Here is a 26,159-nt window from a genome sequence, read left to right as displayed (position 1 = left end):
AAAAATGTAAAACACGTATCCAGCAATGTTTCGAAATCAATACCTGATACTTGTAGAGAGAACACAAATCAATGACGACAAGAGAGAATGCGTTGAAAAATTTTAACCCAATGAGAATCAATTTGAATGATTTCCTTCGGCAGAGTGAGAGAGATATCGGGGAATGAATAAGAAGAATTTAGGGATTTTCTGTTTTGAAGAATGTGGAATGAGAGCTTTGTTTTAGAGCAAATGGGTTTCAGAAATTTTAAGGAATATGAAGGGAGATGATGGTTGAGAAGGTTGTGAGTGAAATGGGTTAACAATGGAGAGGAGATGCGTTCAATCAGATTTCGGGAAGAGATGCATCGGAAAAGAGAAAATTTTTGAAATTTAAACTTGAAAAGACAGAAATTGAAATTTTACAGAGAGATTGATACCGTGTATCAGTGGAGAAGCAGAGAAGACTGATGGTTCTGTAAATTTTTGAGTCCCGTGCCAGAAATTATGTTCATTAATATATGAAATGTCTATTTGACCCTCTAAAAACATAATGAAACATAGTTTTAAACAAAAGGGGTATATAAGTAATATGCCTTTTAAAAATACAGAACAGGCGCTCAGAAAAGAAAAATAATCTTAGAATTTCAGTACAATCAAACCTAACTACCAGTTTGCCAATGAAGAATTAGGAGCAGTGATAAAGCTCTTAGCAAACAAGAAAATTAGCAAACAGATTAGTATGCCACTGTGATCAAATTCTGCAGAATACTGTTCAGTCATATCAGACCTAGAAATTTTCAAATTACACTAGAAATTTCAGAACACATTTTTAACACCACAAATCAACATATATCACTTCATTTTCATATAGGAACATGAATATGCATCAAATGTTAAGCAAGAGCATCAGTCATACCAAGTTCTCTTCTTATTTTGCAAAAAGGTTCCTCATTAAGTGGCTTTGTAAAAATGTCAGCAAGTTATTTTTCAGAAGGGAAAAATTCAATTTGAATATCACCATTTTGAACATGGTCTCTAATAAAATGATGTCTAATTTCAATATGCTTGCTTCTAGAGTGTTGGGTAGGATTTTTTGACAAGTTTATAGCACTAGTATTGTCACATCTTATGGGAATGTGATCAAACTTAATTTCAAAATCTTCAAGCTGTTGCTTCATCCATAAAATTTGTGTAACACAACTTCCAGCTGTAATATATTCAGCTTCTGCTGTAGAAAGTACAACAGAAGTTTGCTTTTTATTATGCCATGAAACTAATGCATGGCCTAGAAATTGACAAATTCCAGAAGTGTTTTTTCTATCCAATCTACTACCAATAAAATCTGAATCACTATAACCAATAATATCAAATGATTCAAATTTTGGATACCATAAGCCAATGTTATGTGTGCCAATGAGGTACTTAAAAATTCTTTTAACAGCTACAAGATGAGATTCCTTTGGACATGATTGAAATTTTGCACATAAACATACACTAAAATGAATTTATGGTCTAGATGCTGTCAAGTAGAGTAAAGAACCAATCATACCTCTATAGAGTTATTATCTATCTCCTTACCTTTTTCATCTTTCTCTAATTTGAATGTTGAGCTCATGGGAGTTCCAATACTTTTCATGTCTTCCATTTTGAATTTCTTTAGCATATCACTTATGTACTTGGACTGATTTATAAAAATTTCATCTTTCATTTGTTTGATTTGCAATCCAAGGAAGAAAGTAAGTTCACCCATCATACTCATTTCAAATTCACTTTTCATCATGTTGGAGAATTTCTTACAAAGAGAATGGTTAGTAGCACCAAAAATAATATCATCTACATAAATTTGCACAATGAGCATGTCTTTTCCTAGTTTCTTAATGAAAAGAGTAGTATCTACTTTTCCTCTTTTAAAATAATTTTGAAGCAAAAATTTACTAAGTCTCTCATACCATGCTCTAGGAGCTTGCTTTAAACCATAGAGAGCTTTAGTAAGTTTGTAAACATGATTTGAAAAATGAGGGTCTTTAAAACCAGGAGGTTGAGCCACATAAATTTCTTCATCAATATATCCATTTAAGAATGCACTTTTAACATCCATTTGATAAAGTATGAAATTCTTAAAACATGTAAATGCACAGAACATTCTAATAGCTTCAATTCTAGCAACCGGAGCAAAAGTTTCATCAAAGTCAATACCTTCCTGTTGGTTGTATCCTTGAGCTACTAATCTAGCTTTATTTCTAATTACATGCCCTTTTTCATCCATCTTATTTCTAAATACCCATTTAGTTCTAATAATAGAATGCTTTTTAGGTTTAGGAACTAGTGACCACACTTTATTTCGTTCAAATTGATTTAGTTCCTTTGGCATAGCAAGAAGCCAATTCTCATCATTTTGAGCATCATCATATGTTTTGGGTTCAAATTGGGAGACAAAAGCAACATTACCAAAATATCTTCTAAGTTGAGCTATTGTCATCATTCTTTGTGATGGACTATTAAGAATGTCATCTTTGAAATGATTTCTATGGTACCTCCATTCTTGTGGAATGTCTTGATGTTGAGGTTCCTCAATTTGTAATTCTTCCACATTTGGTTGGGAGTCTTCTTGAATTTCAACATTTGTGGAACAAGGAAGTTCTTCTTCTTTGTCATTTTGATCATCCTCTACTAGTTGTTTTGGATCAAGCTCATCTTTATTTGAGTTATTGGAATTTATAATCTGCTCATTTTCATCATCACAAGAATCTTTCCTTTGCAAGGAAGTGTTAGCATCATCGAAAAGTACATGCATTGATTCCTCCATGGTCAAGGTTTTTTTATTAAAAATCCTATGTGCTTTGCTATTTGTTGAATAACCAAGAAATATTCCTTAACAAGATTTAGCATCAAATTTCTTGAGATTGCTGTCTTTGTTATTCAAAATGTAACATTTGCAACCAAAGACATGAAAATATGCAATATTAGGTTTTCTTCCTTTCCAAAGCTCATAAGGAGTTTTCTTTAAAATAGCTCTAATGGAAACTCTGTTCAGAATGTAGCATGCTGTATTTACAGCTTTTGCCCAAAAATATTTTGGTAAACTATTTTCATTCAGCATTATTCTTGCCATTTCTTGCAAAGATTTGTTTTTTCTTTCAACAACTCTATTTTGTTGTGAAGTTGTAGGAGCTGAAAAAGTATGATAAATACCATTTTGAGAACAGAAATTTTCAAACAAACTATTTTCAAATTCCTTTCCATGATCACTTTTAAAAAATGTAATGCAATAGCCTTTTTCATTTTGAATTCTTTTGCAAAAAGCTTCAAATACATCAAAGGTTTCATCTTTATGAACAAGAAAGAAAGTCCATGTGAATCTTGAAAAATCATCAACAATTACAAATGTGTATGCCTTGCCTCCTAGACTTCTAGGTGTGATTGTACCAAAAAGATCAAGATGCAATAACTCCAATGATCTAGACATAGTTATAACATTTTTTGATTTAAAAGATGATTTTGTATGCTTACTAAGTGCACATACTTTGCATTGAAATTCTTTTTCAAAACTTAACTTTGGAAGGCCTCTAACAAGATTTCTTCTAGAAAGTTTAACAAGTATACTCATGCTAGCATGTCCTAATTTTCTATGCACAACCATGCACTATCATCAAGAGTCATAAAGCATGTTTCACAATTTTCTTCAAGACTTATTAAATCAAGTAGGTAAATATTATCTATTCTAGCACCAACAAACATAACATTATTTCCATGAATCTCACAGTGTGTAGGAGTAAAAATGACTTTAAAACTATTATCACAAAGTTGACTAACACTTAAAAGATTATATTTCAAATCTTGTACTAATGCAACATTCTCAATGCAAGGATTTTTACCAATAGTTCCACATCCAATGATTTTAGCTTTACTTTTATTACCAAATTTGACATAACCTTCTCCTTTCAAAGTAAGAGAGGAGAATTTGCCTTTATTTCCTATCATGTACCTAGAGCAGCCACTATCTATGTACTAGTGTTCTGTTTCCAGCATACTCCTTAGGCAAACCTGAAATCAGTTAACTGTCCTTAGGTACCCAAGCAACTTTGGGTCCTTATATGTTAGTAATATTAGGTAGGGTTCCTTTAGGCACCCACACTTTCTTTGCTTTAAGGTTCCTTTCCTAATAGGACAAGCATTAATCATATGACCTTTATGATTGCAATAAAAGCATATAATATTTGGTTGAGTGGAAGATGAAGCTTTTACAAAATAATGTTTGTATTTTTCAATATTTCATAAATCCATCATAACCAATTACAAACTTTTCATTTGTGGATCTTTGATTCCAAAGAAATACATCAAGTGTTTCTTTTCCTTTTGTAAATTTAGTTAAATCTCTTGTCAAAGATTCAATTTTTGCTTCAAGAATTCTGTTTTTCTCAAGAAGTTGTTCACAAACTTCTTTTGATCTTTGAAGCTCATCATTAACTTCTTTAAACAGCTTCATTTGAAATTTGTAAAATTCATTTTCCTTGAAAACCATACTCAAGGAAATATTTTCTGATCTTAAAGCACAATTTTCATGTATCAAAATTTTGCATTTCTTTTTAAAATATCTATATTTGTCATATGTCTTAACAAATGCAAGTTCTAACTCATCAACATTCGAAGGTTCAAGATTTACCTCATTATCACTATCTTCAATGTGTGAGCTTTCACTTTTTTTCTTCAATTGCCATCATACAAGTGTTTGCAACATCTTTGTCACTTGTGTCATTATTTGATGAAGAGTCACTATCACTCCATGTTGTTGCCATTGCCTTTTTACTTTTATCCTTTTTAAACTTGTTTTTCTTCTTCAATGTAGGACACTTCGGCTTGATGTGGCCTGGTTTGTTACACTCATAACAAACAATTTCACTTGAGTGATTTAGAGTTTTTGGAGCATATTTCTTTGTGAACTTCTTGTATTTGCTTCCACATTTTCTAAATGCCTTTTTGAACCTCTTGACTATCATAGCCATATCTTCATCATCATCACTTGAAGCACTTGAGTCATCACTTGAACTAGCTTTGAAGGCAATACTTTTCTTTTTCTCAACAACCTTTTCGGATATGAATGCTATACCTTTCTTTTTCTTATGATCACCTTCATTTTCATTTTTCTTCTAGATCATCTCATGTGCAATGAGAGAACCAATAAGCTCATCATAGGTGTATTTTTTGAAATCCTTGGTGTCTTGAATAACAGTGGTCTTTGCTTCCCATGATTTTGGAAGAGATCTCAAAATTTTCTTTACAAGTTCTTATTCCTCAAATTTCTTTCCAAGAGCCTTAAGAAGATTGACAAGATCTGTGAATCTAGTACTCATTTTAGCAATAGTTTCACCAGGTTTCATCTCAAATAACTCATAATCACGGATGAGGAGGTTTGCCTTTGATTCTTTCACCACATCGGTTCCTTCATATGTGACTTCTAGTTTGTCCCATATTTCTTTTGCAGTTTGACAACCTGAAATACGATTATACTCATTAATATCAAGAGCACAATGAAGAATGTTAATAGCTTTGGCATTTGTAGAAATTTTCTTCCAATCATTGTCATCAAATTCAACTTCAGCTTTAGGAATTTGCACAGTTCCTTCACTAGTTTTATAAGGAATATAAGGACCATCTTTAATTATTCTCCAAGCATCAATATCAACAGATTGTATAAAGTTTCTCATTCTAGTTTTCCAAAAGGAGTAATTAGTGCCATTAGAAAGTGGTGTTCTAGTGATTGAATAACCTTCTGCTAAGGGAGCAGGTATACCAGCAGAGTTACTGGATGAACCAGCCATGTGTATGGATCACTCTAAGGTATTTAATCCTCAAGAAAGAGAGACAAGCTCTGATACCAAATTGATGTCCCGAAATATATCCAAGAGGGGGGTGAATTGAACTTAAAACAATTTGTTGGTTCTTGTTCAAAATCTTTAAAAAATTACAGCTTAGTTCAACCTAATTTTTCTATTGTGAAATGTTTGTGATACTATTCAAATGATTAATTTATGCAAAGTTAGCTCATAAGAATTCAGTATACTGATTTAATAGAATATATTGGCAGTCAGTAAAAATTTCAGTAATCTGAATAAAATCACAGCACAACAAACAAAGCAGTAAATAGAATATATCAATTGACAGCAGATATAGCAGTAAGCAAATTATATCAGATATCAGCAGATTCAACAGTAAACAAATTATTTGATTTTGCAGCAGAGTTAACAGTAAACAGTATCAATTTTCAACTCGGCAAAAAAACACTTCAACCAAAAAATAAAGTACATAAATTTAAAGAGCAAGGATTGAAAAACTTGAACACTGAATTTTTATAGTGGTTCGGCCAAAACTAGCCTACATCCACTCTCTCAAAGATCCCACTTTGAGTCTTCACTCCACTAATCTTCTCTTTTAAAGGCAAGAGACAAAAGCCCTTTACAAATCTTCACACCAAAGCTTTTACAAGTAGTTTCACACTTCTACCCAGTGTTATCTCAAACACTTTTTACAACCAAGCTTCAATAGGTGCTTGTATGACCTCTTATAAATGCTAAGAAGGTGTTTAAAACTCAATCTCACTCAATACAACATAATCTATAAAGAAGAGATGAGTAGGTAAGCCAATGATGAGCAATAAAAACAATTTGAGCACTTTGAATGAAAGCTTTTAATGATCTTAAAAGGTTAGGAACAGTAGAGAGACTTTCATTAAGTGCAAAATGGCCAAAGATAGGTGTATTTATAGCTTTGAAACGTTTCTGACCGTTTGAGAACTCATTTAAACATTACAATTTTAAATTTCAAGAAAATAGCCATTATTTTGTCATTTTCTGTGATGTTGTGCACTGTTGAGACAGTTAGCATACCAGAATAAGTAACAAACCAGTTAGCATACCAGAAACGGTAGCAAACCTGTTAGCATTCAAGGAAAAACTTTTCTGCATAACTTTGAAAACTTTAAAACTTTAGACCAAATTATAATAAAATACTTTTAGGCCATTGATAATTCAAAAACAAGTTTTAAAAACTTAGGATAAGAATTTGAGAGATTAAAAATAAGTACCATTAGCTTCTATTCCTCAATTATTTTTACAAGCAATCCTAAAAGTTCAAACTTACTTTTATACTACATGTACCTTCAAATTTGATCTTCAGTGCAGCTTGGAAGGTAACTTTTTCTTTCTTCTTTGTCTTTGATTCATCTTGTATTATTCTTAGGATGTCAACCTTTCTTTAAAACACAAGTTCATCATCAACTTCATAAATCTTTTTCTTTATCCTTAAAGAAGCACAACACTTAAAACAAGGTTACTTTGATTCTAGTTAAATTTTGTTATCATCAAAATCTATGCTCCTTTGAACTTATGGGATCAACAGGACCCGATGAGAGTGAGGATGCTTGAAGAGCCAACCCATTACGTGATGATTATAATAATAATAATGATAATAATAATAATAATTTACGTGTAATATTTTATAAAAGGTTATGTTTGAATTTTCCTTTTTTTTTTGAAAAACTAAAATTGAATAAAAAGAATTAACAAGAGTAAAACCAAAGGAAGTTTATAAATTTTCTGCAGCAAATCCGAGGAACAGAATCTAGTTGTTTTGGATACATGAGGAGTGGATAAGAATACACGAAGAGAGGAAGAAACATTGTTTTGTGACGAGCGACCCTCAGCAACCAGCTGTGTTGCTAAGCCATGGCATCCATGAATTCTTCATCAGACTCTAGAGCAATCATTGAATCTGGGGGAAGGCAAACCTCCAAATCCACACTTCCCCCACCTTCACGTCCCGGGTAGGCTGACACTTTCCCACTGAATTTGTGTGCATACCCACTTCGAAGTGTCAAAGCTTTCCCCATTCCAAATTCACATCCATACTTGTTGAACCTCGGTGAACTCCCCATCATCACACTATAGGGATCAAACATCTGACCTATATGATAAAGAGAGGGCGATTTAATCCACGAGTCAAGACGCTCCCTGATCTCCTGATCCCCTTGATTAACAACAGCCTCGTGGACTAGCCATGCTGCCCAACCAAGATTGTGCTCTAGCAGTTCACCTGCTGTGGTTGAAGCTCTAAGAGCATTAATACAGTTCCCAAAGTAGTTTGGAGACAGAGGTGGGTTCAATCTCGATCTATTATTGCAAGCCAGCCTGCAGCTTGTTATTTGATCATGTGGTAGATGACGGATTCGGATTATGCACCTCCACATGAATGCAGACAGGGACTGGAAAGAGGAAATCTTGTTGGTGTTGTATTCTGCATTTGCTTTTGCTTTGAGTTTTGTTATGGATTCTGATGAGAAGTGGAAGATCCTCTCTCTGAGCAAGGGTGCTTCAAATGGGCATAAGAACTGGTCATGGTGGGTAAATGGAAGACTGATTATCGGACCACAACCATCAGGAAACCAGCGCTCGAGAACAGGTGGGCGTGAGATCTGAACATCACCTCCCTGTGCTTGAAAAATTTCAGACAAGGTGTTCAAGAAATGCCAGAAAGAAGCTCCATCACCCATAGCATGGTTCATAGAACACCCAATAAAGACGCCATCGACGAGTTCTGTGACTTGAATTGTAACCAAAGACCGGACATGCCCATCATGGTTAAGAGCCTTATCGTGGTCGAAAAAAGACTGAACCACCAGTGGTACATAAGTGGGTGAAAGAATGTCGGAAACTGTCATGTCCAGAGTTGCATAGACAAATCTGGCTCCTGGGCTATTACTGCAATCGACGTAGACCACATAGGAAGCGGGGTCTTCAGTCTTTGAGGATGCAAGGCGGCCAGAGAGGGGGTAGAAATGGACAAGAGTGAGAGCGATGGAATGCTTGAGCTTTTCCAACAGATCCATGATATTGAAGTCTTGATATGGTGTTGGTTTGGCAAAAAGAAGGCCCTTTTGGATATAATGAACAGAAAGCATAAGAAGATCCCATGGTGTCAAATACCAAGGATGCATTGTTTCTTGTAAGATGCGTTGAGGCTTGATTAAGCATTCTGAGATGTGCTGTACAGCTTTGGGATTCATTGCTGGAGGAGGCACTACCTGGTAGTCTTGTTTGCTTTTCCTCTAATCTGTCTCGCTCGCTGCTTTGGCTATTGCATCTGCACCGCTTAAAAAAGTTTAGATCGGTGGTGACGGCAAAGTCAAGTTATTAAGTGCTTCTTGGTTTCACCTACTTCCACGTACTTCCACCTGGTTCACACAATCACAAACAAGAATCATTACAATCTTTTCGTATTCAATCTTACAATTCTGACATTTTCCTCAGGCAATTTATATGGCAATGAGCTACAATTTTTTTGCGCTTGGAAATTTCCCAGATTTATCGTACAATTATTCCATATGCTTTTCTTGGATTGACTAGACCTCATAAGTGATAATTCAAAATCAGATCAAATTAGTTTGATTTAAATCGATCTTTAATAAATTCGAGGATCAACTCAAAACTGCTCAGTTTATTACAGTTTAATTTTGGATTAAAACTAAATATTTCTTTTGAAAAAAAAAAAAAATCAATCCCTAAGTTTAGTCAAAATTAAAATTAGAATCGGAGGACTCTCTAGTTCAGACTCAATCTCCTAAACTACCTAGTTGGATCACGACTGGGTCTTCCCCTCTCCCAACCACCACAATAAGACTTATAAGTTCAGCCGCCATAATTTATTTTAGTTGCTTGAGCTGATGGATTTGATAACTTGCATTTTTTTCAAAAGATAAAAAGACCTTTCTGGACAGGTTCCACGAAGCAACAGAAAAAAGCTACAAATGATGTGATATTCATATAATATATTGTCAGGAACATTTAAAAAAAATATATAAAAAATTGAAAAGAAATGGTCAAATTTGGTGAGCGAATTAAATTAAAACCTCAAATACAATTACTTTGGCCGGGGGGGGGGGTGGGTGGCGCCGTTGGCGGGTGTTGGGGGTATACCGTATATCAACTACTTGTGATGTTGGGGTGGAAACAGAAGAAATAGAATAAATGAAGCTGAGGTAGAAAGGAAAAAAGAAATTAAAAACAACAATAAGATAAAAATAATATGAGAGAGAGAAGAAAATAGGAAGACCTAGCAATCACACACTTTTCTAACACAGAAAAGAGCATCTAAAGATGTTGGGAGAGTCAGATTTAGAAAATCGTAAAGAGCATATTATTGCCAAACTAGAAGCTTAACAAAAGGTCCTCATCTCCTGCCCAATCTGTGAAGGAAGTAGGTTCTTGATGTCAAGCCAAGCGCTCCAATGGCTCTAATAGGAAGCACGCACGGTGCTCCAATTCTACGTCGTATATAAAAGAGGTCTTGAGCCGCAATACTACACACCCTACTAGGTACGTCATTTGGAGAGAGTAATCATCTTGTGATAGATTGTCTCAAAATCCGATTAAAAAAAATATATAGATAGATAGATAGATAGATGGTATCAAAACTTAATCTTAACGATCCAACCTCACACCATGTCACGACCCAACCAATGGATCAGACCGACACTAGGACCTGGGCCAGTCTAAAGCTCTCAAGGCCCGTAGTAAGTCTAATTATTCCTCAACCCATGACTAGGTCCACAATTTAGGCCCAATATGCATATAAAATAATTTAAATTAAACTGTTAAAATTTTCTTTCGGGCGAACTTAGCCCAATAATTATGAGAAACTAAAATTAGGGGAGCCCAGCTCAACCCTGTTACATCATCTACAAACTATTTAAAACTCATAAAAATTTTTCATTTATTAATATAAAAACTTAAATTCATGCAGTCCCTGACATGATTAATGCTATTGCTAGTACATGCGGAGTTCTAAATTACGAATTTAGATAATAATAATACAGTTAAGTAATCTTTTCATAACCTGTGAGGAAAGGGACAGATTATTCTGAAAAAGGTCTCCTCCTGTAGCCTGGAAAAATATGGTGAACAGGAGTGAGCGTTCGACTCAGAGAGTAAAATATCAATTTTAACCATAATCTCTATAACTATCTAAAGCTAATGCACCATGTAGAGTGAAATGTAACATCGGCAATATTTTCACATCATAACAGCAAAAAAGTAATTTGGAGCACTCACACACCCAATAATGTCAAATAATACATATATGGGAGCTGATCCCCTATACAGCCCTCTTAATCCAAACTGTGCCAGCGAAGAACTCAAGCTCGGACTTCCACTTAATAAACCAAATCGGGGTCCCAGCGAAGAACTCAAGCCGTGTCTACCCCGAAGGACCGGGTCCCAGTGAAGATCTCAAGCCGTGTCTACCCGTCCTGTCCATAGCCAACACTATACCACACGCACGCCAACGCACGCACACTGCTCCAAATTACCACAATAACATCCATGGCACTTTAACAATTATGAATGCAACATAAAACGTGCCTAGTGTTTAACTAAATAAATACATATTTATAAGTGATGCATGGGCATGCTTGAACATATAATAATATCGAAATTACAATGAAAATTAATATTTTATTCACAGTACATCGATGACTATTGTGGCTGCTGGATGCAGAAAAATAGCTGATCTCGATCACCTAATAATTAAATTATAAATTTATTAGTACTAAGTTAAGATAAAACTCTAAAGAGGCAACAGACAGCCTAATTCATGCCGAAAATCCGGCAGAGTTTCTCCTGTACCTGGAACCTACCCAACCTGTAAAAAGGCTCTAATAACACTTCTAAATTCAACTCATATCTCATCATCATTATATGGCCCCTCCTGGGCCCTCCAAACCAAGCAATACTCAAAACCTTAAAAATTATGTTTTAGTCCCTATAATTGACATTTTGTAAAAATCCACTCAAACAAACTCTAAAAATTCTAAAATTTTGCCCCGCGGTCTTTAATAATATTATAAGGCTATTGCAAAATGAATTGTAATTTTCTAATCACCCATGAATATTTTATTCAAGAATATTACTCAATTTCATAAGATTCCAACAGCTAACATATTCTTAATTCAACCCAATTCAATATTCATATATTTAAACCTCCATCCTCAAGCTTCAACCAATCATATAAAATTTAAATATCTTAATTTCAAATAATCTTATATGCCCATATGCTAAAAATCTAACTAAAATCCATCCATATTTTTCAAAAATATTCTACAATCACTCAAAAATTCAACAAACACCATAGAATATCTCCAAATAATTTTACTTTCATCATATATTTTTCTTACAATTTTTCTTCAATTTTTTCTGTTTAAGAAACACTGTATTTATGCTCCACAGACAGAAAAATAATGAAAATAATCTTACACAAAGTTTATCTGTGTCTCAAAAATTTCAAAAATTTATGAGGAAGCCTCTGGAAGTTGAATCATCTCCAAAGCCCACCGAAGCCACCATCGGAACCACCGCGCACGGTGGCCGGCCGCCGGTTATCGGTGACATTTGCCGGATCTGATCATACTATCATGTTCCTCTCCTCTCCCTCAGTCCATAGGTGGTCTCGGATCGTCAATCCAACGGTCGGATCGTCGAAAATCTCATTGGAAAGTCAAAGAAAAGCCGATTTTCTCTCTCCTCGCCGGCGCCGGAAACGGCCACCAAATCCGGCAAGGCTGGTCTCATTTGAAAGGGCTCGCTCTTAAGAGTCCATAGCCGCTGGAATCACTCCAATCGGATATCGGGATCGCCGAATACGAGCATTCAAAGTTTGGGACCCTTTTTTTTTTCTCTCTCTCTCTCTCTCTCTCCACTATTGGTCGGATTCCGGGCTGCTGCCGCCGCTTGGGAGGTCGCCGGCCGGTCACCGGAGAAGGAAAGAAGAAGAAGAGAGGGGAGGAGAGGAGAGGAGAGAAATTTGGGGGGGGGGGGGGGCGCCTCCTCCCGATTTTGTTTTGAATTTTTTTTTTATTTTTTTTTAACTGGCAGTGACAGTGGAAATCCACTGTCACAAGCCAAGTCCCATCCCCCTTCCCTTTTTTTTTTTTTTTGGTTGTTACACACCAAGCGCTTAGTGGTGAAGTAGCCATGACAAGGAACGAGGCTTTCCATGTGGTTTGGTGTTGCACTCATTTAATATAGGCATTTTAGAGTAGTTTTGTATCCATTTTGCCCTTATATTTTAGTATATTTTATGTTTTTAGCTTTATTTTAGCTTATTTGTTAACTTTAGTTGCTTTATATTTGATTTTTATAATTTTATTATTTTTAATAGGTTTTTGTGGCAAATTGAGGGTCAATGAGTGCATTAGAATGTGATTTGAAGAAATTTGGAGCTCCTTGAGCATGGAGGAAAGTTAAAGAAATCAAGCCTTGAAAGATCAAGTTAGCCGAAATTTGTTTGAGACTTTGCTTATGATATTATTTAGGGTAAGCAGCAGTGCTTAAGGTGCAGTACAGGTCAAGCTGGAAGTCAAGCATGAGCAGAAAAACTCATTTTATTTAAAGCCTGCCGAGATTTGCTAAGGGTTTGTTTAATCTTAAGCAGATAGTGCAACCAGAGGCTGAAATTTGCTGAAGAAGCTGCTTAGGGTCAAGCAGTATCCTAAGCAGACTACCCAGAATGTGAATAATGCTGTTGATTTGGATAATTTTACATCTCGTTTCCTATCCACTCCTTGGCTTTTATCTATTTTTAGGGTAACTTTTGGGACCATATAAAAGCATCATTTTCTAGCTTTTGCCACAAGAGAAAACGGAAAGAAACAAAGAAAAGAAAAAAATTATAAATAGAGAGAGGAGGAAGATGCCATTTTTCTGAGGAAGGAGCTGCTGCAACTATTTTTGGGAGCTCCAAAAATCAGAATTTTTGGTTCTTCTACCTGAGTTTTTCTATTTTTAGTCCTCTTATCATGTTTTTCTTTACTTTTCCATCAATCTTTCTTGTAAATACCAACATGAGTGAGTGAACTCTTTAGATTTCAGAGTTGGAAAATATGTTTTAGATTAATTTGTGGATTTGGACTGATTATTTTCATATTTTATATAAATATGAGTTTTGATTCCTTCCTTGTGTGCTCGATTTACTTGTCTAATGTTGGTACCCATTGGGTATTGTGTTAATATTTGATTGAATAACTGAAATGTGAAAGTCATTGATAGATAATCAATGATTGGAACTTAAAATTACATAGATTTAGAAATAAACTAGGATTTTAAGAGGAATTAATGATTGGTTACAAAACTTAATGGGTTTTAAATTAATCAAATAACATACGAAGTAGGTTTGGTTATTTTAGAACACACTTTGGTTTGCTTGAAAAAGATATCAAAGGAATTTATAATCAATCATCTTCAAACTCTATTTTTCCCTAAAAATTGGAATACCCAAGACAAATCCCAATTAATTTATGCATAAACTCCCAAATCTGGAATCACTTTAAACATAATTAGACTTTGATTTAAATTACCCGTTATTAATTTAGTTCAATTGCATCTAGATTTAGAATTTATTTGCTTGCTTTTTACCCATTCCAATTAGATTAATCAATTTACTTTGTTCATTTACATTTACCATTTATTCACCAATCATTAGCCCAAATAATTGCTTCATTCATAGTTTGGTACTCAAACGGTAAATCCTCATGAGAACGATACTTGACTCATCACTCTATTACTTGAGACGACCCGTATACTTGCGGATTCGTGCATCATTTGACCTGGCCTTTCATGGCGCCTTCAAGTCCTAATTTTCATCTACCAAAAGCTCAGTAACTTAATATGCAATATTTAAATACACAATTCACTTTTATCAAAGGAAACTATAGTTTACTTTCTCTGCAAAACTCAAATGAATGTTGCTTGATAGAAGACTTAAAGCTAAGTCACCACCGCAGCAAACATTATCTTTGCTTCATCACAAAAAGTGTACACTCTTATTTTGTGATTTATTATGAATATATGCATTGAGGCTGTGAGGAACCTAATGATGAAAAATTGTATGACTGTAAGATGTAATTGGAGGTATGGAGCTGAATTATTAATTTTGTAACATGATTTAAAAAAAATAATAATCTATTTTAGAAAATTAATTTAATTAAATTTAAATAAAATTTTATTTTGTTTAAATTTAATATGGGTAGTTCTTAAATAGACCTAATTAAATTTAACTGGGCCTCATGGGCTAAGAAAGTCTAGTTAGAAATTTTAAATAGAACCTATTTAATTTATTTTTTGAAAATTAAAATAAGATAATATCTTTTTCACTCTCCCTCTCTCATACAAACTCTCTCCCTCTTGGCCCCACTCTCTTTCGCACTCCCTATTGGTGCCATCCCCTTTCCCTCTCTTCCTATTGGTTGAAACATCTCACCCATATTCCAGTTTCACCCAAATTCCCCAATTTCAGTTGTTTACGTTATCTTAACCTTATCACTCAAGGACTCCAAACCCTATCACACCTATCTCCCAAAACCCTATAAATATCCTACTGGGGTAGAGAGAAATGGGAGGTGGAAAAAAAAAAAAAAAAGAGGAAGAAGAAAAAAAGAAAAAGAAGAAGAAAAAAAAAAGGGAAAAAAGGGAAAGATTCAGAAATATTCAAGGCTATTTAGAGATATCTTAGAGTTATAGAAAATTTAGAGATATTCAAAAACTCTCTTAGTTCTTTCTTACTTATTTTCTTTTCTTCAAGAAAATTTCCTTGCAAGATTTCTCGAAGGTTGGTTTTCATTATTTTCTTTTCAAGATCCATGCCATGTAATATTTAATTCTATGTTCTTTGTCTTTTAATTTATCTTGTATGTTCATGCAAATCATGTAATCATGTTTAATTTGAGAGAATATACAACTCTGCACATATTCAGTTTTTTGTCTCCCATGTTCGTATTACTTTCTGTTATCTTATGAATTTGTAAAAATTTTTAAAAAAATTATATTAATATTGTACACGAAATTTTATTAATTTTAGGCTTAAGAACCACTGAAAAAGTTTTTGTATTTTATAAGTTATGACTGTTTGAAATTATGGTTTCTGCAAAACCCAATTTGCAGCATACCCGAATTTTGAAGCCTATATCTCCCTTGTTTATTAATATTTTTGTGCGAATCTGGTGTCCAAAATTAATTTCAGAATCTTATGAATATTTTCCAATTGGTTTCACATTCATATCTATTGTGGTGTGATGAGTTATGAATTTTATAAAAAAGTAGTGTGATTTTGTCACGGGAAAAAGTTATGATTTGTATATACTATTTGACTAGGGTTTTATTTGGTCTATAAATTTCCTGATCTTATACGATATTTTTATTATCTTCTGCAATTTTTTCATGATTTTTAAGCATGTCTAACTATTTTTTAAAAATCGAATTTCTTATTACTGTCAATCTTCCAGAATCTGAGAATTGAATGTTTATACATGTTCTTGAATTATAATTGATATTTGATATATTTTTCTATTTTTTTTAATTCAAGAAGTGTTATAAAGTGTTTGGAATATGTTAGAAAACCTGAACCTTTAGATAATTATAACTAATTAGGAATCTTAACCCTTTAGGAAACTAGAGTTACAATCCAATGTGAGTTGTTATTAGTATTTTATTATTTTCTCTACTTTTATTTAGTAACTTCCTTTATTTAGTAAATTAAAATTAATTTTATTTGTAAATTAAACTAACTTTGACATATAAAATAAATAAATTTAATACTTGATAATTGTAAAATAAATTTGTATATTAAAAATCTTTATTAGATTGTTATTATTTGAGACTTATGTGATATTAGAATAAATTACACATACATAACTAATTTAGTTTAATTATCCTTAGGGTAACTTTGTGAAAAATAAATTAATTACGTTAAATAGAAACTTAGAGTTATTTGAAATTGAATTTATTTATAAATTAAATTCTCAATAATAAATTAATTTTAGTCATCCAGTAAATATTATTTAAATAATTAATAACTCCATAAATATGAATTACTTGTGCATGAAAACTGTTTATAAATAACAACCCTTTTATGAATTACTTGCGTGTATATAATTAGAATTGCATTTTTAGGATAAAGTTTAATTGAGAAATAATAAACAAGACTTATAGAAAAATTAGTAAATGATTGACACTCAAATTAACGATGTTAGATCAGGCGCAGGGATGCTTAATACATTCCCCTTACGTACTACTATTCCGAACCTAAACATTGGGCTATGGTAACGACGGTTAACTTTGCAGGAGTAAGTTGTCATCCATGACCCTCAAAAGAAACACTAAATATGTCCTAGTTATCATCCGAGTGATAACTTTTGTCTATCTATACCTTTGTGGCATTAATCCTTAGTATCATGATAGTGTTATGGGTATTATATAAAATGCATGACTAAAAATGTTGTCTGAGAAGGTGATACTTAAATGAGATTATTATGACTCAACCATATTTCCTGAGTATTACTTGATGCATTTTATATAATTCTAATGGATAATATTTTACCTCACGCGTTACTATGACAACGACACCCCCCCCCCCCCCGCCGCGGGAAAAAAAAAAAAAAAAAAAGATTTAACCACCCTATAACAATAAATTCTACCCAAGCATGCCACCCCAATAAAGCAGTCCTACTCTCCTCACCATAAACCTTGATCCCAACGCAAAATAGATAATACCATGCAAGACAGACAACCAAAAAAAAGCTGGAAAAATCAGCCAAGATTGCCATTATAAATTGAGCTAAACAACAATCACAAACATCGCAGCAACAAAATATGAGGTAATCTCGGACAAACCCAATGTGAAATTATTATAACATCTGTGCAAACCAGTCAACATGGCAATTCAAATCATCTGAATGAAAAATGTATCTCATTCTACCAAATATTAAGAATTCTACCAAGTACCGATAATGAAGCAAATATAAGTTCGGATTCCCAACAACCTATGTACGCCTACGTAACCCAATATAGAATTGAATTTAGATCTGCTTTGCCAATAAAACTAGCTCTAAAAATTGCATAAACCCACTTTATGCACCTGTTTAATTCACCCAAAACATACTTCACGAGACAAGGCCATCATTTAGGGATAGTGAGGCAAGCTGATCATCAGGGTTGTTTGCCTGCTGCTGTCCAGCAACGCTACTTAGAACCTCCATGGCCTCTGCTACTTTTGCCTTTAACGCCTCTGGTCCTTTAACGCCTCTGGTGATTCAAGCAGGTGTAAAATCTCAGTCAGATCCATTTCCAGAAGCAGGCCTGTAACCTTCGCTGCTGAATCATGCTCCATCTGATCCACTAAAGGGTAGAGACTTTCACCCAGCAGCTATATGTCCACAAAACCAAGGAACAAAATCAGAAACCTTTTCAAGTCCAATGAACCAGCAGGAATATGCAAGCCACATAAAGGGGAAAAAGGGGAAAAGAAATGGAAGAAGATGAAGAAGAAGAAAGAAGAAAAGGCCTACAGTTCTCAGCTGTTCAGGGGTAGCATTCGCAAGGGCTGTAGCCAAAGCAGTAATGGGCATAGGTGGCCCAGTAGCAGCATCTCTTATTGGCATGCCACCCATGTCATAGGGAACAGAAAGCATAGCTCCAGCAACACCTGGCATGTTGTGGCCAGGTGGATATCCATAGACACATCCCCTTGGAAGCATCTAGTACAAGCCAATTTTTCTTATAACTAAGCTGTGAGCAATAAATAAGCACAACAACGAAAAGGCCTAATTTCTAACAACCTGCTGGTGCATCAGAGGGACTAGCTGCTTGGTCTGTTGAATAGGACCTGCTCTGCTCCATGACGCCCTCCAGGGCGCTGGCCCTGCTGAACTAGTGGGACAAAGAAATTTGGCACCCAGACCTCATTCCAGGAACAAGTTGCTGCTGATATCCAACTAGCCTAAGGAAATTGAGAGATTCAATATCAATAACAACAATGATGATATTATTGTACATCTAGAGAATCACGTTCACTTCACTATTTGCACCTAAACTCGTAAATGCAATCAAATTTACCACAAACACCATGAGACTAGACTAATCATACTTCATTATCATATCCAATTCAGACTACAAAAATGATGAATATAAAATGAAGATTTTTAGAAATATAAGGCATTGAGTGCCACAATGTTCAAGAAAATCCATCTCAGATGGCTTTTACTCTTTTTCTACTCTTATTGGACCATCACAGACAAGAACATTTCTTCCAACTACTAGTAGCAGACATATACAAATTATTTTTAAAAAAATGAAAATAGTAGAGCCATTACAAATACAGCTGGACAATTTTAGAACAATCATAAAACTTTTACCTTCTTTAGATCAGCATACGATGTAAATGCAGATTACAAAAATAGTCATCTAAACCAAGATCAAAGAGGATGAAACTAGAAGCCAAGCACACAATTTCAATAAAGCAAAAAAATTCAAACATAAAAATGAACAATCATATTTGCAACAACTGATTGTTAAGTAGAACCAGTTTCTTTTTCTCACTGGATCAAGTAGTATGAATGTAGCAAAGAAAAAGAAATTAAAGACAGGTTAACTGGGAGGAATTATGGCTGAAGGTGCGTGACTATATAAAAATTGCTGACCTAGGCCAGTACCTGGAGAATGTATTGGCATTCGAGGAGCAACTGAAGATGCCATGGTAACTGGCCTCATCTGTGAAAACTGTGCCTGCAGGGAACACACCTCCCGTGTGAAAAAAAGGAGTTCATATTTATACAGATAATGTGTCATCTTAACAAATTCAGTGAAAATTAACACCTAAAAGGGGGGAATCAAGATAACTAATAAACATTCACCCTGCACCAGATAAAGAAAGGGACATTTAATTCATGCCAACATAACAAATATCCATTGATAAATCAATTACTAAATGAAATCCAATCGCACTCTAATGATATGCAATATTAAAAAAAAAATTGTTCAAAAGATCCTCTCTTTATAAATAGGGGGAAAAAATCAATTGGAGAAATCTGTAGGTCAATCAAAATGGTCTTATGAGTGTCAGTGTCAAAGCACGACAGATAACAGCTGAATCAAATAATATGTTAACCACAAAGGCAATGCATGTGCCCACACAAATCCAGCTTATCTGAATGCAACATGACTTCGACGAGATCCAATCCTCGGGAAATTCATATATCACCATAGAAAATATTAGAATATCAGTCCAGTAGCTCCTCAACCATAATACCTGAAGTCTTGCCCTTCGCTCTTCCTTCCATTGAGCAAAAGCGACATAGAGGGGTTTGCCAACCACCATTTTACCATTAAGCACACATTAATTTCTGATCACATACTATAACAACCATAAAGATTAGAACTTACAGCACGAGACGCTTCCTCAAGAGTTGAAAAGGCGACAAAACCAGAACCTCTGCTAATTTCACTTGGGTCACACATAACCTGCAAATTAAAGACTTAAAATTGATGAATTATAGAAGAGATGAGATCATTAAAAATGTTTACCACATAAGGAAACATAATTACATGCCTTGCATGAAGTAATTGTACCAAAGTCGGCAAACAGTTCCTTTAGCTTCTCATCATTGATGCTATCATCCAAATTCTTGATGTACAAATTCACCCCTTGGAATTTGTCTACAGCTTCCTTCATGCTTTGCTCAAAATGACTTTTCAGTTCAAGCTCTCTTTCAGATTTTTTCTGTGCTTTTCCAACATACCATTCCTTGTCATCAAACTTCTTCCCATTAAGAGACTCAACAGTTTTCGCAGCATCATCAGCATTTTCAAAATTGACAAATACAAAACCATTTGATTTTCCATCTGCATCTCTCATAACTACAAAACTAGTAATTACTCCATACTCACCAAAAATATTCATCAAATCCTCATCTTCTGTTGATTCAGATAAATTTTTCAGAGACATCATTGAATTTCTTCTTATTCAATGTACTATCTCTTTCCTGCTTACGAAGGAAGTGTCCAACATAAACATCTTTATCATAATCAGCATTCCATTCAATTTATCTATAGCATTTTGAGCACATTCTTCATTGTCAAATTGTACAAAACCATAGCCTCTGGACTAGCCAGAAGCATCAGTAGCCACCTTGCAAGAAAGAATGCTGCCAAATGATGAAAATGTATCATGTAAAGCTTTGTGATCAATAGCCTTATCCAGGTTCTGCCAATCACTAAAACAGAATGGAAGAATGAAATGTAAGTGTTAAGTCAAGAATGTAATAATAAATAAATAAATAAAAACAAAGAAAAGGCACCCCCAGGCCAATTTTGCTTGAAGAACTGCAGAAGGGCATGAAACAGAAAGCTTTTCCAAGCAGGAAGGGAAAAGTAATTCTAGCATGCTCAAAGATACTTCCTTAATAACAGAGAGAGAAATAGAAGAGAGAACATATGAAAAATTGCGAATACCTTGATAAAAATATTTCCTATCCCACTTTTACGAATACTAGGGTCTAGATGAGAGTACATGATCCTAATGGGCTTGTTATTAAGAGGAGTGAAGTTTAGAACATCCAATGCTCTTGCAGCTGTAAATGAGGAAAGCATAAGCTCAGCAGGGTAGCCAGAAACTTTAATTAGCGGGAGAAAATTTTGCTAAATATAACACAGAAATATACAGTATATCAATCTAATATATATCTAATATAAATAAGTACCCTGCTTTTAAGTGCTAAATTCTCTCTCTCTCTTTTTTTTTCCCCTTACCCCACCTAATTGCACGTATCATGAACTCGGCTCCACAATGTGGGATGTAAGTTCAGACTAGCCCTCATAATTTGTCAAACAAAATCCTAAATAACGCCCAATATGTTAATTAGGGAACTGCACCAATCAGAAGTTGCAAAACTGCAGTCTTTCAATAGGTTAGTGCAACTTCCTAGTATACTGTTCCTTGTTAGCCAATAAGCCAATGCATATTCAAATTTTCACTTTTCACTATTGTTTATTTGAAATTTTCATAAATTAGTACATAAAATAACAGTTTTTAGAATAAATAATTACAGTAAATTGAAAATCAGGGAAAATAAATACTAACCATCCTGAGGGTTGTTATAGTTAACATAACCATATCCCAGTGATCGAAGGGTGATCAAGTCCGTACAGACCCGAACTGAAACTACCGGACCGACCTGACTAAACAGATCGAAGAGCTGCGAGTCGGTCACGTTCAGGTCAAGATCTCCAACACAGGGCCAAGTCGGCATGAACGGAATCCCGCCTGAGGTCTCCGCCACTCCGTTAGGTCCCGGTTGATGCTGCACCTGAATCTGCGCCATCTCGAAAACACAAACCTTATAGATCCTTCTCTCTCTCTCTCTCTCTCTCTTCCAAAAAATGTGTTTTTTCTCCTCTCCTCTTGTTATGTGAAAATAAACCCTGAGAGAACAAGAAAACACACACAGAGACGGTAATGGCTAACAGTCCCTGATCCTAAACTGAAATCTGAAATTACAATCTAAGACCTCAAAGGTGTAAAATTTGTGAATTTTTTTTGGGTAATATGGGGATAGGAAGAGGAGAGGGAGGGGTAAAATCGTCGGAGAGCCGGACGGAAAACGACGGAGGAAGGTTAAGAGGAGAAAATATTTTTGGTTTTTTGGGTGGGAGGGCAGAACGAGCTTCACCGCACTGGTACACTGGTAACTGTGTCGTTTATATAGTAAGGTTATTTGGAAACAACAACATCCTATCTTGGTCTTTAAGGACTTCACTTCTGGACCGTCCGATCTTTTCATGGTCCCACACCTGGCGGTTTTTTAGTTGACGGCTCTAATTAAAACGCGTATGATGACGAGCAACAGTTACGTAATATTGTTGGGCACCGGATTACACGTGGTACCATCATCAGTGGCCACGACCTCTCTTTCTTTTTTATTTTTTATTTTCTCAATTGATTATGTTGATTTCAATAAACTAATATATCTTTATTTTTTTTTGTTAATTTAAAACATAATATATTCATATAAATAAATATGTATTATTATTTATTATTGTTATTTAGATAATAATGAACTATGTTTAGATGAAAAAAAATTTATTATTATTTTTTTAAAGATTAAGGAAATTGAAATACACTACCAAGAAATAAATTTAGGGAGACCTACACCAGCCAATTCCTTGGGCAATAAAGGAAGTAGGGAGTCCGGTAAAACCCAAGGGGAAGTGAGAAATGACAGCGCCTTGCTCTAACCATTCACCATATATGAATGAGTAGCAGTGGCAAATTTAATTAGACAAAATTACTAATCAATAACAAAATTCAGATACGTTTGACTGAATTGAAAGGCAGCATATGATATGAGTTTAAGGGCCAATACATCAGAATTTCAGATCAAGCTTAGCAGATGTGGCAATCAAGGCTTGAATTTTGAACCTTTTTTGTTTGACAAAAAAAAAAATCTCAGCAATACAATTTGTTACGAAAATATATTAATCGAATGACTATTAATTTATTTTATATGAGGTTAGAGCTCAAATCTTATTCCAAATAATTATGCATGAATTTATTTTATTTATTTAGTTACTCTAATTAATCTCATGATTATAATCCAACTTGAACAAAATTAGCAATAATATATGTAGCTTTGTTTCATTCCAAAAGAAAGAAATGATAATAATAGTAGTAGTAGTAGTTGGAGTTTTGGGTTCACGAAACCCTCCCTTTTGGTTTCAAATTTAGGGGGTCCATCTTTCCCTCCAAACCGCAGCGGCAAGGCTGATGGCGATGGGAAGTCATGCCCCACCACAACACTAGCAGTATTCTTTCATTGGAAATGCATGTCAATCACTCTCAGGAAAAAAAATTATGTCTGCTGATACGTTGCTTTATAAAAAGTCTTCCAAGTAGTGCAATTTTTGTCATATTTTTCTTGGTATAGGTGGAAGAAGACGCGACCCCTTTCCCATTTGAAACTTAAAATATGTATATATCAAGGAGTAGCTAGGCTTAACATTACCATTGTAGGTGCGTGGACTTCAGTGTCCATAGCCTACTTCTTTTTAACCTAAAAAGGCTTTGCCTCAACAAATTTCTTTGTTAGTCAAACCCCAAAGGGATCGCACAACCAGAGATCGAGTAAAGAGTGACAAAGAGCTTTGGTTCCAAGTCAGAAATAGAGTACACAGAGACATCTTGTCTTTCTTTTTTCTCGAAACAACGGTAGAAATAAAGAAAGAAAAGCACATCAAGCAGTAGTTCATGATCACAAATGAAACAGAGTTGATGAATTAGAAATTTTTTCAAACCCCATCATCTGCCTTCCGGGTGCAATGGGAAAAGCTCCAGAGTTCTATCTCCTTCCTCTCTACATGACCTTATTTCTTCTAATTCTAGGCACTCAAATGCCCAGCTCCTGCACTTTCTCTTGTATGGACTGTCTTCGTCTCTCTCAACTTCTCCCTGTGTAAATTTATACACTCCTCAATCAAAACCAGCTTCTGCTTTCAAAGAAATCTAGTAGAATTTATTTAAAAAGAAAAGAACCTTGATTACCTACTGAATACATACCATCGAATCCAAAGATATAGAGGTGATGGTGCCTGGGGTTCTCGGACTATGGCTTAGACCAAGGCTGTTGCGCTTCTGCTTTTGCCTTTCGCGGGCTTTGTGGTTTTGGAACCAGTAAAACACGTTCTTTCCTTCGATCTTGCCATATCTGCCTAGCTGTGCCGTGATTTGTTCTATTTGTTGGGCATTGGGAGTTCTCATTCCTCCTCTATACAGCATCTCCAGTATACCTATCTGTTCTTGTGTCGGGTTCCACCGGGTCCCTCCTGGGTGTGTCTCCACCTACATCAATATAATTATGGTTCATCATCAGTAATATGCAGGCCATAAGTAATATCTAGCCCTAGTTCTCCTTGAACAAGCTAGTAATACTAATATTCAGTCCTATTTCTCTAGTATAAGCTTGCTAGAAGCTCTCTCTTTCTTAACTATAGTGTTATAACTTGCACATCCATATGTTATAGTGAAGTGGTTAGCAGCTGTTTGGATCGTAAAGGACACATGAAACTAATAATATATATATATATATATATATATATATATATATATATATATATATATATATATATATATTAGTTAAGAATGATCATCACCTGATGTGAATCTTTCTTCTCGTCAGAGGATCCAAGTTTTCTAGGGCCACTTTCGGGTCTAATGAAGCTCTTGAGATCGAAAGAGGCAACACTATCTGTGTTGGCCAGCTTGGGAGCAAGAGGGCGAAGACGCTTGCAACCAAGAGAGAGAGAGGGTTCGTGCTCCCAGAATCCACGTGCCAACTGATGCACCTTCATGCTTCCCATGGTGGAGAACTGAAAGAAGTAGAGCGGTAAATATATAGAGGAAGCTAAAGAAAGTGGGAAATGAGGTGGTGCTTAGAACAACCCAAGACCAAATCATGAGGCGAGGTTGACTTGGGATTTCCATTATTAAAAAAGAAAAGAGAAGAAAAAAGACACAGTATATACAGTGGGAGTTAAAGGAAGATAATTGTGCGAGCGTGTGGGTATGTGAGTGTGTGTATATGCGTGTGGGTTGGCCCGTCTAGTCTGGTTGTTTTTTTTCTTGCTTTCATGATAAGGAGTGTATGCTTTTCGGTGGCCTCTCTCAAGCTTTTTCTCCCAAAAAGTAGAGCTAGATGGAGAGGAAGAGTGAGGAATGAAAAAAATTCCTCCAATCCCAATACTTGAAAATGGAACTTGTTTTGCTTTCCAGATGCGGATATTGGTAGTGAGCGAGTGAGACCTGAGCAAGAGAACAAGTGATGAATGCCGTCGTCTTTTCCCTGTGGTAGAGAGAATGTTGAAAAAACATAGCAAGAAAAACCAAATCTTTTGTTAGTGCTTGCCATATCCAATCCCTTATCTTTGGGATCCGTAGCTCCAATTTCCCAAATAGTATAAACTAATAAAAGCCCACCAAACCCAAAACCCACCTTATGTTTTTTTCAATGCCCGCTTGGTCTCTGGGGTCTGGCAGCGCCATATTTGGGTATCCTATAGCCACTGATTAGCTGGTAATAAGTACGTATTAAAACAGAGGGGTAAATAATAATTCTGCCTCCTTGTAAATATGATGAGTGATTGAGTGAAACCAGCATCGCAGAAGCATCTGGTTCTTGATGACTTCAATCATGGACAATTTCTGGTGAGTACTGTCAAGTAATTCTTCTCATGCACGTGTGATTGGGTATGAATAATCAAGTGACAAGTGAAACATGAACAGAACTCGTGTTCGATTCAAAATCATTGCCA

At 35.0% G+C, this 26,159-nt stretch overlaps 2 protein-coding genes and 1 pseudogene across 2 annotated transcripts; all 3 read right to left on the bottom strand.

Moving 5' to 3' along the window:
- Positions 1-7,582: 7,582 nt before the first annotated feature.
- Positions 7,583-9,047, bottom strand: LOC131171278 (uncharacterized acetyltransferase At3g50280-like). The gene has a single exon (XM_058130741.1). The coding sequence runs from the start codon at positions 9,038-9,040 to the stop codon at positions 7,697-7,699; it is 1,344 nt and encodes a 447-aa protein (XP_057986724.1). The 5' UTR covers positions 9,041-9,047; the 3' UTR covers positions 7,583-7,696.
- An 11,208-nt stretch (positions 9,048-20,255) lies between these two features.
- LOC131171052 (polyadenylate-binding protein 2-like) lies at positions 20,256-22,514 on the bottom strand (annotated as a pseudogene).
- Positions 22,515-23,977: 1,463 nt separating this feature from the next.
- On the bottom strand, positions 23,978-25,667 carry LOC131171277 (WUSCHEL-related homeobox 4-like). Its single transcript, XM_058130740.1, has 3 exons — positions 25,002-25,667; positions 24,409-24,690; positions 23,978-24,300 (listed from the first exon to the last, which is right to left on the bottom strand). Exons 1-3 carry the CDS (start codon positions 25,206-25,208, stop codon positions 24,151-24,153), a joined length of 639 nt encoding a protein of 212 aa, XP_057986723.1. The 5' UTR covers positions 25,209-25,667; the 3' UTR covers positions 23,978-24,150.
- Positions 25,668-26,159: the final 492 nt, after the last annotated feature.

This window comes from Hevea brasiliensis, chromosome 12 (genome assembly GCF_030052815.1).
Source record: "Hevea brasiliensis isolate MT/VB/25A 57/8 chromosome 12, ASM3005281v1, whole genome shotgun sequence".
Classification (NCBI taxonomy): Eukaryota; Viridiplantae; Streptophyta; class Magnoliopsida; order Malpighiales; family Euphorbiaceae; genus Hevea; species Hevea brasiliensis.
The sequence above is the reverse complement of the archived record's forward strand: the minus strand, read 5'-3'. Positions and strand labels throughout refer to the sequence as shown.

Excerpts from the sequence above, each read along its gene's own strand:
- LOC131171278 (XM_058130741.1), bottom strand. The coding sequence starts at position 9,040 with ATGAATCCCAAAGCTGTACAGCACATCTCAGAATGCTTAATCAAGCCT.
- LOC131171277 (XM_058130740.1), bottom strand. The coding sequence starts at position 25,208 with ATGGGAAGCATGAAGGTGCATCAGTTGGCACGTGGATTCTGGGAGCAC. Across the intron at positions 24,691-25,001 it reads AGAAGAAAGATTCACATCAG|GTGGAGACACACCCAGGAGG; the intron begins GTGATGATCATT and ends ATATTGATGTAG. Across the intron at positions 24,301-24,408 it reads CTATATCTTTGGATTCGATG|GGAGAAGTTGAGAGAGACGA; the intron begins GTATGTATTCAG and ends AAATTTACACAG.